This window comes from Danio rerio, chromosome 25 (assembly GCF_052040795.2).
Source record: "Danio rerio strain M-AB ecotype USA chromosome 25, GRCz13ab, whole genome shotgun sequence".
NCBI lineage: Eukaryota > Metazoa > Chordata > Actinopteri > Cypriniformes > Danionidae > Danio > Danio rerio.
In genome coordinates this window covers 30,254,674-30,267,848 of record NC_141045.1, presented here as the reverse complement: position 1 = coordinate 30,267,848, position 13,175 = coordinate 30,254,674, and the positions used below count along the sequence as shown (strand labels likewise).

The window sequence follows — 13,175 nt, the reverse complement described above, 5'->3', positions numbered from 1 at the left end:
ATAGAGATATGATTTGACCATAACCAGTGAACTACCTGAAGGCTCAGAAGATGAAAGGCGAGATGAGCAAACTTAAACCAGATAGTCTGGAGACCAAAATAAACAATGAATTCATATCTGCTGTCTCTTATAATTTTGTAGATCCATTATTGTCATTTTCAAGACGAAATGTTTTGCATGAGTTTGTGAGTTATGTGTTAGGGAATTAATTTGTAACATTTTAATTATATTCAAATAATCTGAAATTCCCATCAGACTTGTAGGCTACATTTTTAATATTTGTTTTGTTTACACTATAGTTATGCTCAATTCCTGAATTTGCCTCATATTGCAAATGTTTATGTCTTCTTCTGTGTGAAATCAATAGGCTATGTCATATTTTCAGAAATTATTCACTATTTCCCAGGGGAGCGCACAAATTTATAGGCAATCACTACAGCTGATACTGGAAGTTTGTCTGAGAAAGAAGGAAGGTGGAGAGGTGGTTGCGAAGGGTCAATTGCTTTCAAAATGTAGTATGTACACACAAAATGTATTAGTTTAGAGACTTCTATGGCTTGGCACACAACGTAGAGACAATGTACACTCACCGGCTGCTTTCCAACTGCTGTTAACACAAATTTCTAATCAGCCTATCATTTAGGCAGGCATGTATACATAGTCAAGACGGTCTGCTGCAGTTCAAACCGAGAATTAGAATGGGGAAGGTGACATGGTTGTTTGTGTCAGACAGGCTGGTCTAAGTATCACAGAAGCTACTGCAACAGTTCTGTGGGTGCAAATGCCTTGTTGATGCCAGAGGTCCGAGGAGAATGTCCAGACTAGTTCAAACTGATAGAAAGACAACAGTAACTCAGATACATACAACCGAGTTATGCAGAAGAGCATCTCTGAGTGCACAACATGTAGAACTTTGAGGCAGATAGGCACCACAGCAGAAGACCACACCAGGGGCCTGTTTCAGTAAGGAGGTTCAAACAACTCGGAGTTTAAACTTGAACTCTGAGTTGATTTACCGAGAGATTAAAAACTCTGAGTTTTCGGTTTCAGAATAGCTGATCTGAGTTGGGTCAATCAACTTTGAGTAGAGCAACTCAGAGTTAAGCGCGCACACCGTGACTATAAAAAGGCATTATCAATGGAGCGCAGATATTATGAGTGACCATGGCAACATCTTAAAAAAAGAGATCAGCATTTCTTTCTCCGGCTGAATTTGATCTGCTCATGCAAAGTTATAGCAAATATGAGCGTATATATTTAAAAAGAAGCAACTATCAGTGAAACAGAGACAGCCTGGGAAAACAGCTGCTCAAGTTAATGCGTAATTTTTAATTTAAAGTATTTAAATATTTAAGTATAATAAAATAAGTAATATAATGTGTGACGTTTCTAAACTTTTATACACGTTGATCAGTTTTAATAGATTAAAAAGTGCACTTGTGTGTCTGCCTTTTTATTAATCAAGTGATAGAGGTTGAAAACATTTCGAAGGTAAGCAGAACTAAAAATAATTTTAAAAAGAATAATAATCCCATTAATCTAGTAACAGTACATGTCAAAGGTTAAGCTAATTATTTATGAAAAAGGACAAGCCTCGTACGTGACTTTGTTCTGTGCGTGACAAAAATGTAGGCAATATCTATGTTTCCATCCAAATATATTACATAAATTTGTGCAAAACTGGAATATTGCATAAAAGATGCAAATAAAACAGCGTTTTTATCCAATGAGTCAAAGAGAACACAATCGTCACTTCCTGATTAACTTGCGCCAAATATCAACAGTAAAAACAGAATTTACTGCGGTAGAAGAAGCTGCGTCAATTAATTATTTATTTAACAAATGTACTTGCGCCTCAGAGACACAAGACAATGCTGACACGCAATGAACACGTGGGGGCGTTTGAAGCCAGATGCGGAGACTCCCCAAGTCCAGACGCTCAGAGGTAATTAATAATATACAATAATACTGAAACAGTTCAGGCATTTTAGAATGACCAAAAACAACATTTAAGATGTTCTACAGTGTACTCGGTCTGCTGGTTTGTCCATTCACTCACATTTTCATTATCATCTCTAACAAACTTTTTTTAATGTACATACTGTAATTTGTTAAGTGCACTTCGTAGTTTATGCACATCTTTTCTTATCTAATAAAAGTTTACCCTCCTCAGTTATGCACATGTTTTATTATGCGTATTTTCAAAAGTGATGTGAATTATGACGTTTCCATTTATCGTTTTTATGGGCATCTCCAAAATGAGCTCTAAAATAGGTGGGTGGAAACGTAAGGCTAAGGCGAAAAATACGCTTCATCTTTAAAAAAGGGGAGGAGACCGACAGAAACTCTGAGTTTAGAGAATAAAACCTGCTCTGGACCAGGTCAGATTCACAGAGTAAGTTACCACGGTAACTGACTCTGAGTTAAAGTTACCTCTCTTTCAGAAACAGGTTTGACTTACCCCGATTTCTCGAGTTTAACAAACCTACCATTTTGAAACGGAAAACCCAGAGTTTCTCTCATTTCAGGGTTAAAATACTCTGAGTTTTCACTTAACCTGCTTTCTGAAACAGGCCCCAGGTGCCACTCCTGTCAGCTTAGAACAGGAAACGAAGGCTACAATTCAGACAGGCTTACCAAAATTGGACAATAAAATATTAGAAAAACGTTGCCTGGTCTGATGAGTCTCGATTTCTGCTGTGACATTTGGGTGGTAGGGTCAGAATTTGGCATCAACAACATGAAAGCAAGGATCCATCCTGCCTGGTTTCAAAGGTTCAGGTTTGTGGCGGTGATGTAATGCTGTGGGGGAATATTTTCTTGGCACACTTTGGACCCATTAGTACCAATTGAGCATGGTGGCAATGCCAGAGCCTACCTGAGTATTGTTGCTGACCATATCCATCTCTTTATGACCACAATATACCCATCTTCAGATGGCTACTTCCAGCAAGATAATCCACATTGCATAAAGCGTGAATATTCTCAGACTGCTTTTTTGAACATGACAATGAGTTCACTGTACTCAAAAGGCCTCCACAGTCACCAGATCCCGATCCAATATAGCACCTCTGGGATGTGGTGGATTGGGAGATTCGCATCATGGATGTGCAGCCGACAAATCTGCAGCAACTGCTTGATGCTATCATGATAATATGAACCAAAATGTCCGAGGAATCTTTTCAGAACCTTGTTGAATCTATGCCACGAAGGATTAAGGCAGTTCTGAAGGCAAAAGGGGGTCAAACCCAGCACTAGTAAGCTGTATCTAATAAAGTGGCCAGTAAGTGTATACTCGTACAAACTTAAAATAACAACATGGAAAAAGTCACTTTACAATCATTGCATCCAAATATTTAAATGATTCATCCAATTCAGAAATGAAGATCAGAAAGTCTTGCCTCATAGTAACTGCGCACAGCGTTGCAGAAAGCCTCATCAGCGACAATCTGAGTCTCTCCTTTTAGGAAGGCCTGGAAGCGCTCCTTCACCACCTGCAGCTGTTGCTTGTTCAGCTGAAAGAAGAAAAAAAGAAGTAAAAAAACAAGGCAACATTCATTTATTTTCCTTCAGCTTAGTGCTTTTATTAAATCAGGGGTTGCGGAATGAACCACCAACTTATACAGCAGGTTTTACACAGCAAGTGCCCTTCCAGTTGCTACTCAGCAGTGGGAAATATCCATACACTCTCACATTCACACATATACACTATGGCCAATGTAGCTTATTTAATTCATCCGTATCGCATATCTTTGGACTGTGGTGGAAATCGAAGCACCCGGAGGAAACCCACACCAACTGAAGGACAAGGTGACATTTTTTTTTTTTTTATGCATTAATGGCCATAAAAGATGGGCTTTTTAAAATGTTTGTTATCACAACAAATCAACTAAGTGTTGAGCGTGTATTCATTAAAATTACATTTACTGCTAAAATGATAGTCTGTAACTGCAATTTAATAGTAATGTTCATGAAGAATGGCTTTCCTTAAGTACAAATAACCTAATTTTACTTGTATGCATTCATGAAATGTTGTTTGTTGTGTCTTTTTTTTTTGGTATTACTGATGTTTTGTAATGAACATCGAGTAGAGAAACACAATTATTTCCCCATCCTTTGATGTGCTACGCAAGCTGCAGCAAAATCAGCAGGAACTATCGAACAAACATATTCCATAATGTTCTGATAAATAGCTTTATTCAAAATATTTTTTTTATTCTCCAAAAAAAAAAAAAAAAAAAAAACATTAGTCAGAGCTTTGATGTTGTTTGGGGGATTCCAATCAAATTTGCCCACGGGGAGCATGAAAGGAGGCTGCTTTAGAAATCAGGACCATTAACTGCTTTTCTTAGACATCATAGTTATGACTCATCATACATATACATCCAAGATAGCCATTTTGAAAACTGGCTATGGCAGAGAGCTTGTAAAATAAAACTAAATGTGAAGAACTGTCAAGTAACAGTGGTATGAAACACAAACACATGTTGCCGATTACATGTTAAGCTCATATTTCACTTCAAAATCATCATAGTTTAAAAATAAATAAATAAACAATGCTATTATTTTAAATAGGAATGAATATCTGAATGAATTAGGGATGCGGGGGTGTCACTAGCTATATTTCTATCCACCTATTTGTATGCATATTTTGCATATGCACATAAAAAACCTGCTGATGGAAACCCCATACTGCGCAAAAATGTTGAAAATGCGCATTTAAAAAAATGCATGCGCATACCTGAGCAGGATAAACTTTTTATTCGATAAGAAAAGATGAGCAAAAGCTACAATGAATACACTTTTACCACACAATTTTCAGTGTGTGCATTAAAAAAGGTCATGTGATTTTGTGATAAGAGATCATGTGATGATAAAAAATGTGTGTGAATAGACAAACCAGCAAGCTGACCACAAAGTAAACCATCTAAAATGTTGTTTTGGTCATTCTAAAACGTCTTACCATTTAAGTATTAGTGTTATTATCTTATTAATGACATCCAGAGTCAAGAGTGTCTGTGCTCCGCGTCTGACACTTTCAAACGCCACCGCGCGTTTACTGCGTGTCAGGATTGCCTTCTGAGGAGCAAGTCATTTATTAGATGAAGAAAAGATTTATACAGCTTCTTCTACTGCAGCAAATTCTGTTTTTACTGTTAATATTTGGCGCTAGTTAATAGGAAGTGACAATTTTGTTCGCTTTGACTCGTTGAATAAAAACGCAGCTTTATTCGCACGTCTTTTATGCGATAATCCAGTTTTGTGATCATTTGCATTTTTGGTTGGAAACATAGCTACTGTGGCGCTGTGGGTAGCACATTCGCCTCACAGCAAGAAAGTCGCTGGTTTGAGCCTCGGCTGGGTCAGTTGGTGTTTCTGTGTGGAGTTTGCATGTTCTCCCCACATTATCGTGGATTTCCTCTAGGTGCTCCGGTTTCCCCTACAGTCCAAAGACATGCGGTACAGGTGAATTGGGTAGGCTAAATTGTCCGTAGTGTATGAGTATAAATATTTATGGATGTTTCCCAGAGATGGGTTGCAGCTGGAAGGGCATCCGCTGCATAAAACATATGCTTGATAAGTTAGCGGTTCATTCTGCTGTGGCGACCCCAGATTAATAAAGGGACTAAAATGAAAAGAAAATGTATGAATGAATGAATGAATGAATGAATGAATTAATTAATTAATTAATTAATTAATAATGAATTTTGCATTGAGATGAGAATCATCCTAAAGATGCAGGGTAGTATGAAGCTGTCTAGCAAATAGCTTTTGTTTATTTTCCTTCATGTCAATAGCAAAGCGAGGCCTCAGGCAAATGTAACAGATACTAAATGTGCAACAACAGTCAACGGATTTATAACCACTGTAAATTCCCACCGAGTTTTAGCAACCTACAGGATGTCCTTGATTTGATGTCATGAATCTGTCTTGCATCTGAAGCGATGCCTCATGAAGTCTTTAAATTAGCATTCTAGCACACATCCGTTTCTAAAAAAAACAAAAAACAAACAGATCCCAAGCAGATTCAAACACATAACTGTGCTGTTTACCATGTTGTGAATGCGTTTCTGGTTGCAGGCGCACATTATGCAGTAATCAGTAAGAGCCACTGAGCACTTGTTTGGACATCACCACTAAGTAAGTACACTACAAAAGTACAGCACATGCATCTCCCGTATGTAGCACTCGCTTGTCATCTCACTTTCCGCAGCTTATCCACTTTCTGTTGTGATTGATTTGGCCTTGTCGCTTCGTGAGTCAGTGATCCAGTCTCTCTTGTTTGTAAAGCAATGCAGCGTGTTGACAGACTCGCTCTAAATATCCCTCACAGAAGCATGGATTGAGGTGCAAAGAAAAAAAAGGGATTAAAGTAGTAGTATAGTAGGTGGGGCAGCATTTTGTTACTGCTTTGTTTACACTGCAAGATGAATCAGCGACAGAGTTTCACACTGCATGCCTTTACAATAGGAATCGCCAACAACAATCCACAAACTATGTCTCACAACCAAACATACGCGAGAAGTGACATGGAAACAACGCAAAGTCACGTAGTAAATCTTTTTGTTTTTTAACTAATGAAAAATATTCAGAAAAATTTACTTATTTTGCTCACCTGGCTATGAAGGGAATTAGCCATTTCTCCTCAACTTTTTTTTTCTTTTTAGACCCGATTGTCATATTGCTCAGGTGACATGTCAAACAAAAACGGGTACTCCTGACAATTGTTCACTAGTTTCTTCACTATTTTCATCTTGGGTACAACTTAACTGAAAAGAAGCACTCTGCTGGCCTTCAGATATCCATAGTGGATGCTACTCTCTCATTGGCTGTAAGTAATCGCGATGTTATTTTCAACCAGAACACGATTCACACGGCATGATTTGAATCGTCGACAGGTCCAGATATTTAGAATGCCAAATATCTAACGGTTGTCTGCGACTAATCTGCGATTCTCTCTAATCGGGTCTTTGACAGTTCACAAGGTTCAATTGTTACTCACGTGGATAAGCACCGAATTTCGAAAATTCTGCCACTATTTTTAGGGCTATTGTAAGATAACAATTGGAACAAGGTTCTAATAGTTAAGATTAAGATGTTGTTAATTTCTTAGTTAATGCCTAATAACACATTACAATCAATGCATTAGTCTGATTACAAGTTGTAGCTGTTTTATTAAATGTAGTTATAACTAATCAAATCTATTTGTATTTTTGTAACTATTATTAATATAGTAATTGTAATAAATCAGATTTTTCCCACTTTCCAATGTTGATTTTATTCCATTAACTAACACTTTGTAATAAAACGTTATTGTAAAGTATTTTATAATCCTTTTGCAATTCTTGGGAAGGAAAATACAGTAACTAGCATTTACAGGCACATGTATGTATGCTGCCAAATTTGCTTCATTTGGACAAAGATGGACAAACCTAAGACTTTAAAAAGACGATGCGCTTCTTTGTCCCATGTCCAATGTTCCAATTACTTACACGCCACAATGCAAAACCTTGAGTCGCACAATGCTGTGCTTCTAGTCTGGGGTGCAAAATGCAGACAGGATAGGTTTAACATGATGTATGGACGTTGACTACAGCAGAATTGAATGTCACTTCCAGCTTGTGTTTTGCTAATGTGAACTGTAAATGGAAGTAAAAGTGTTGCAAATGCATCAAGCGCATCTCTGTGACTCTGAACCAAAAGCAATACTAATATAATTTTTAAATATAATGATTATAGATAGTGGCGAGGCAGTGGCGCAGTAGGTAGTGCTGTCGCCTCACAGCAAGAAGGTCGCTGGGTCGAACCTCGGATCAGTTGGTTTTTCTGTGAGAAGTTTGCATGTTCTCCCTGCCTTCGCGTGGGTTTCCTCCAGGTGCTCCGGTTTCCCCCACAGTCCAAAGACATGCGGTACAGGTAAATTGGGTAGGCTAAATTGTCCGTAGTGTATGAGTGTATGTGTGAATGTGTGTGTGTGGATGTTTCCCAGAAATGGGTTGCGGCTGGAAGGGCATCCGCTGCATAAAAACTTGCTGGATAAGTTGGCGGTTCATTACGCTGTGGCGACCCCGGATTAATAAAGGGACTAAGCTGACAAGAAAATGAATGAATGAATGATTATAGATTTTATACATTTTATTTGAAGACATTTACTTTAAAGGTTATAAACAAACAAAAGAAATGTATTGCTCTCACTTTAGAATAAAAGCAGGTTGTTCTTTTTGCTGTGTTTCAATGTTACAGAACATTCAGAAATAAAACTTATTAAGCTACATTAGGTATATCTCATATACAGTATATCTCTCATTTATTTGTGGAGATTCCACTGATTTTTTTTTTAAACCATAGTTAACATGTTGTGCCGTCTCATGTGTACGATTGTAATAACAAAGGCCCATGGGCATGGTCGCATTAATAATAATGTGCTTAGGCTGAGAAACTAGACTTTGGGCCCTATCATACACCCGGCGCAGTGTGGCGCAAGACGCGGCGCAATAGTCTTTTGGTAGTTTCAGCTTGGCGCAAGAGTCGTTTTGAGGCGTTGCGCTACGCTGTTTAAATAGCAAATGCATTAGAGCTCATTTTTGCGCCCATAGGCGTTCTGGTCTAAAAAGGAAGGCGTTCTGAGGCGGACCGCTGGCGCGTTGCTATTTTGAGAAACTATAATAGATTTTTCATTAGACCAAAACTAACCCGGTCTAAACTCCGGCGCAGAGTTGCGCCTCGCTTACACACTGCTTAATACGCACAAGAGAGAAATAGGCAAATATCTTTACATATGAAAAAATTTTAATATTAAGGATATATATATAGGATATAATAAGAATAGATACAGGATATAAATATAAAGGATTAAAATATTACAAAACATCTTATTTTCTAGCCTACATAAATATGAAAAACCACTGCTTTTAAGTCTTCTTCATCTCGGGAGGCTTTTTCAGTTCATTCATAACAATTTGATTTTCTATAATGTTATTATTATTAGCAGTATTATTTGTTATATCCATATGTATATTTGTTTTATTAAAAACAAGCTTTGATTTGCCCACCTGTCAGGTTTTAGACCATATGGGGCACAGCATGTGTTTTAGGATATAACTCAGGTTTTTGAAGACATTTTGCTATTATTATTCATTTATTTGTTTGCTGGAAATTAGAACTGAATTTAGAAATAGTTTTGAAACGAATATTTGCGCTTAACAAACAAAAGTATTTATTTATAGACTAACTGATGTCTGTGCGTAAAGGTTTCCCTATCCAAGAGCGAAAGTGAAAGTGATCCATTATCTCTCATTCTCACACAGTAGATGCTCTGTTTAACAGTTTTCTGTTAAAAAACTGTTAACTGTTTGCTTGTGAAATGCTCATTTTTTCCACTTAGACTTACTTTGCGTCCTGTTAATAGCGAATGCGCTCTTGGCACGACGCAGCTGACTCTTAAAGGGAATGGGAGATGAAACTCTAATTGGTTTATTCTTAAAACACACCTATAACTCATTAAAAAATAAACTCAACCCTTTTAGACCATGCGCCGAAGCGCAAGGCAGATTTCCCGTCCTCAAATTAGCAAAAACGCGTCCTGACACGCCCTGAAAGCATTTGCGCCCTGCGTTTTGCGCTTTGCGCATGGACCGTCAAAATAGAGCCCATAGTGTTGGCTTCATTAGGATTACTTTATCAAACAATATTTGTTTTCAACATGCACTCACTGCATTTAGAAATAGACACTTCAAGCTTTCTTTAGATATGTCTCATGTCTGTGTGTTGTGTTTGAGTATATGCGGTTGCAGACCCCATAGGGTTAATCATTTGTTAAATAAACTAAATCATTAGTAAAATGGCAATACTGTCATACATAGATTTTAATCATGAACAAAAGCATAGAAAGTTGGAAATATGTATTTGTAACAAAGAAACAGGAAAAGGTTTGCCTGATCTCATGAGTAAACGGAACTGTTTTATGTTTTGTCAGTTTAGTGGTTAATTTGTATGAATTTGTCAGAGATCAGTTAATCAGAGATCAGTAAAAAGAAAGCATTAGATCTACTAGTTTTTGAAAAGTAATGTATAAACAATTGTTTATTAATATAGCATTTAGACATCTTGGAGGCATCTTTCCCATAACCCCCTAATAATTTTCCATAATTCGAGCCTGTCATAAAATGTGACACAGTGTGTAGCTACAACCAGTAATGACAACACATAAAAGACAGCACTGACTAAATTAATAAGGTAATTATAAAAACTCCCCGCCTGCAGTTTCTCTGCCAGTTGCTCTGAATTTAAGAGAAAGGCAAAATACTATGAAAGTGTGTATCTTTCCTACCTATCCAATTTTATATAAATATAATTATATTTCATTCATAATAATGGTGTTCAAAGAGGGTGGCACCAAAAATGACCAGTTCCCTTGGCATAAAGTCTCTAATATTATTGTGCTACAAAAAATGTAGACCTACATTTCGTGATTACTCTAGTTCACACACCCAGAAAGTAAAAAAGCACAACATAAGCATTTAATAAGCATCATTAATCCTCCTAAAGGGATTCTGAGTGGGTGAAGCTGCTCACTTAGTACAGGATTTGTAAGTTTTCTTTGCTATTATTTCCCATCACTAGCGGGTTGTCCACATTGTTTCTTTATTTGCCATTCTTAAAATTAATTTTTCTTTTGTTCTCTTTTCACACATTCTTCCATTGATGGCGTTTTGCTTTTGCCACTCCCTGAACATGACAACCCCCTTACATCGTCATGGCAACATCATCCACTGTGTGGTGAGAGAAAGCTTCCAAGGACCAGTCTGCAGCAATTCAGCTGCAGTAAGTTGCTTTCTATTTTACACACACAAACACACACACACACACACACACACACACACACACACACACACACACACACACACACACACACACACACACACACACACACACACACACACACTTGAAGTCAGAATTAGCCTCCCTTTAATTTCTTCTTTAAATATTTCCAAAATTATGCAATGTTTTTTTTTTCTTCTTGAGAAAGTCTTTTCGTTTTATTTTGGCTAGAATAAAACAAGTTTTTTAATTTTTGAAAAACCATTTTAAGATCAAAATGATTAGCCCCTTTGAGCTATTTTTTTTCCCGATAGTCTAAAGAAAATACCACTGTTATACAAAAACTTGCCTAATTAAACTAGCATGCCTAGTTAACCTAATTGACCTTAAGCCTTTAAATGTCACTTTAAGCAGTATAGAAGTGTCTTGAAAAATATCTAGTTAAATATTATTTACTGTCATCATGGCAAGATAAAATAAATCAGTTATTAGTCATAATAGTTATTAAAACTATTGTGTTTAGAAATGTGAGAAAAATATTCTCTCCGTTAAACAAAAAAATGGGGGAAAAAATAAACAAGGGGGTTTATAATTCTGACTTTAACTATATGTATGTGTATGTATGTAAGAAGGAGAGAGAGAGAGACAGAGAGAGAGAGAGAGAGAGAGAGAGAGAGAGAGAGAGAGAGAGAGAGAGAGAGAGAGAAAGATTTATCCTATTTATTTATCCTGTTTTATCCTAAAATGTTGATTGTTGAATGTAAAGTTTATTCTGATCTATATTTGTATTGATTTGTATGAATAATATATTATGTTGAATAATAATATAATATATTGAATATTAATGTGATATATTGAATAATATGATGTATTGTTAAAATTTTATTTAATTATTATATATAAATATCACCCCTTTTTTTTACTACTATTTACTGTGTGTACTGTTTTTTATTATATACTGTATGTATGTTACTTTTTATGTAAACTTTAAAATTGCTTTGGCAATACATTTGTAACATTTGTCATGCCAATAAAGCAATTACTAATTAATTGAAAGAGAGAGAGAGAGAGAGAGAGAGAGAGAGAGAGAGAGAGTATTTAATTACAAGAAGTCAGTGAAATGTTGATTACTGTAGTTGAGTCAATGTAATATTAATGGTTTGGTTTTAATATATAAGGTTAATTGGGCAAATTTATTCTTAAATTTATAGTCAACTTTAACCATCGTGGAAAAAGTGGATGCTTTATATGGGCTCTTTGACTCTTCAATGCATGCTAATTTCTCTTTCTCTTTGTTGTAATTGTGTGTTATTGTGTGTGTGTTATTGTGTGTGTTTATAGCGAAATGTAAAGTTATTTCATTTGACCAATGACAGCTGTATTAAATTTCCTGGAGGATGTATAGTTTCCAGCATGCTTTGCATGGGACTGCATTAAGACAATTATAGACTATAAACGCCATTTTAGTTGTTTTCAAATAAATTCTTGCTAGAATTTAATGGTCATTTCATTTAGAGATTTAGAAGAGATTACTAATTTCCGTTTCAAAGTTACCAGTGTGCAGAAGAGTTCTGAGATCAGACTTGTCTACAAGTTACTGAAAGAAAGAATTATTGAACTACAATAATTGACTCTTTAGAAAAAACTCTTCTTTTAAATTAACAAATTAAGATTAATTGATACAACAACAAACATTGTTCAACAGATATTCACAGGATAATTCAACTGCAAATATCATAATTAAACTAACGCCAATGACTCTTTTTTTGTGTGCATGGAATCAAGATTAATTAGTATATCTTAATGCATTAAAGCGAATTTCAACATTACATTAGCTCTACATTGTTACTTAAATACAACTTAACTCAGTTATTCGGAACCTGTTGATGTATATAAAAAGAAAAACTTATTTGTGTTGAATAATTTATTATTATTTATTTTATAAAAGAAAATGTTGTTGTTTTTTTTGAGTGCAGGATGTCTGCGGCCCAATCCCAATTCTATTTTTGTACCCTACCCCTTCCCCTTGGCCCTTGAAGCAGAGTGTAAAGGAGAGGGGCTTCAAAATTTGCCTGTTAGAAATGGGACAGCACTACAACACCTGCACACGTCATCATATGTCATCGTGATCTATTGTTTCATGAGATTGATGATAGAGACTGGTTTAGTTGTTCCAGTTGCTTTCTATTTTGGTATTTATCTTCAGAAAAATCACTGAAGGCATATATCATGTTATCATAACAATATAATGTGGCAGTAAGATCATAACTGTACTGTGCATTTACACAGAGGCCATATTTATTTATGTAAACACATGAAAATAACATTAAAGGGCACCTATGGTAAAAAAAAAA

The 13,175-nt window shown here is 36.1% G+C and overlaps 1 protein-coding gene and 1 long non-coding RNA gene across 20 annotated transcripts in view; one reads left to right on the top strand and one right to left on the bottom strand.

The window, feature by feature from the left end:
• Positions 1 to 5,637, top strand: part of LOC147830912 (uncharacterized) — a 125,008-nt gene extending 119,371 nt beyond the window's left edge. Inside the window, exon 3 of the long non-coding RNA XR_015526645.1 lies at positions 5,467 to 5,637. This is a non-coding gene — a long non-coding RNA (uncharacterized LOC147830912). The remainder of the gene's footprint in view (positions 1 to 5,466) is intronic.
• Positions 1 to 13,175, bottom strand: part of cadps2 (Ca++-dependent secretion activator 2) — a 350,912-nt gene that overhangs the window by 298,230 nt on the left and 39,507 nt on the right. For all 19 annotated transcript variants that reach the window (XR_015526569.1, XR_015526568.1, XR_015526570.1 and 16 more), the window contains exon 2: positions 3,402 to 3,515. Coding sequence is in view for 14 of the 19 variants with exons in the window: in XM_087312412.1 (XP_087168538.1) it covers positions 3,402 to 3,515 (114 nt within the window). In the remaining 5 variants the exon portion in view is untranslated. The remainder of the gene's footprint in view (positions 1 to 3,401; positions 3,516 to 13,175) is intronic.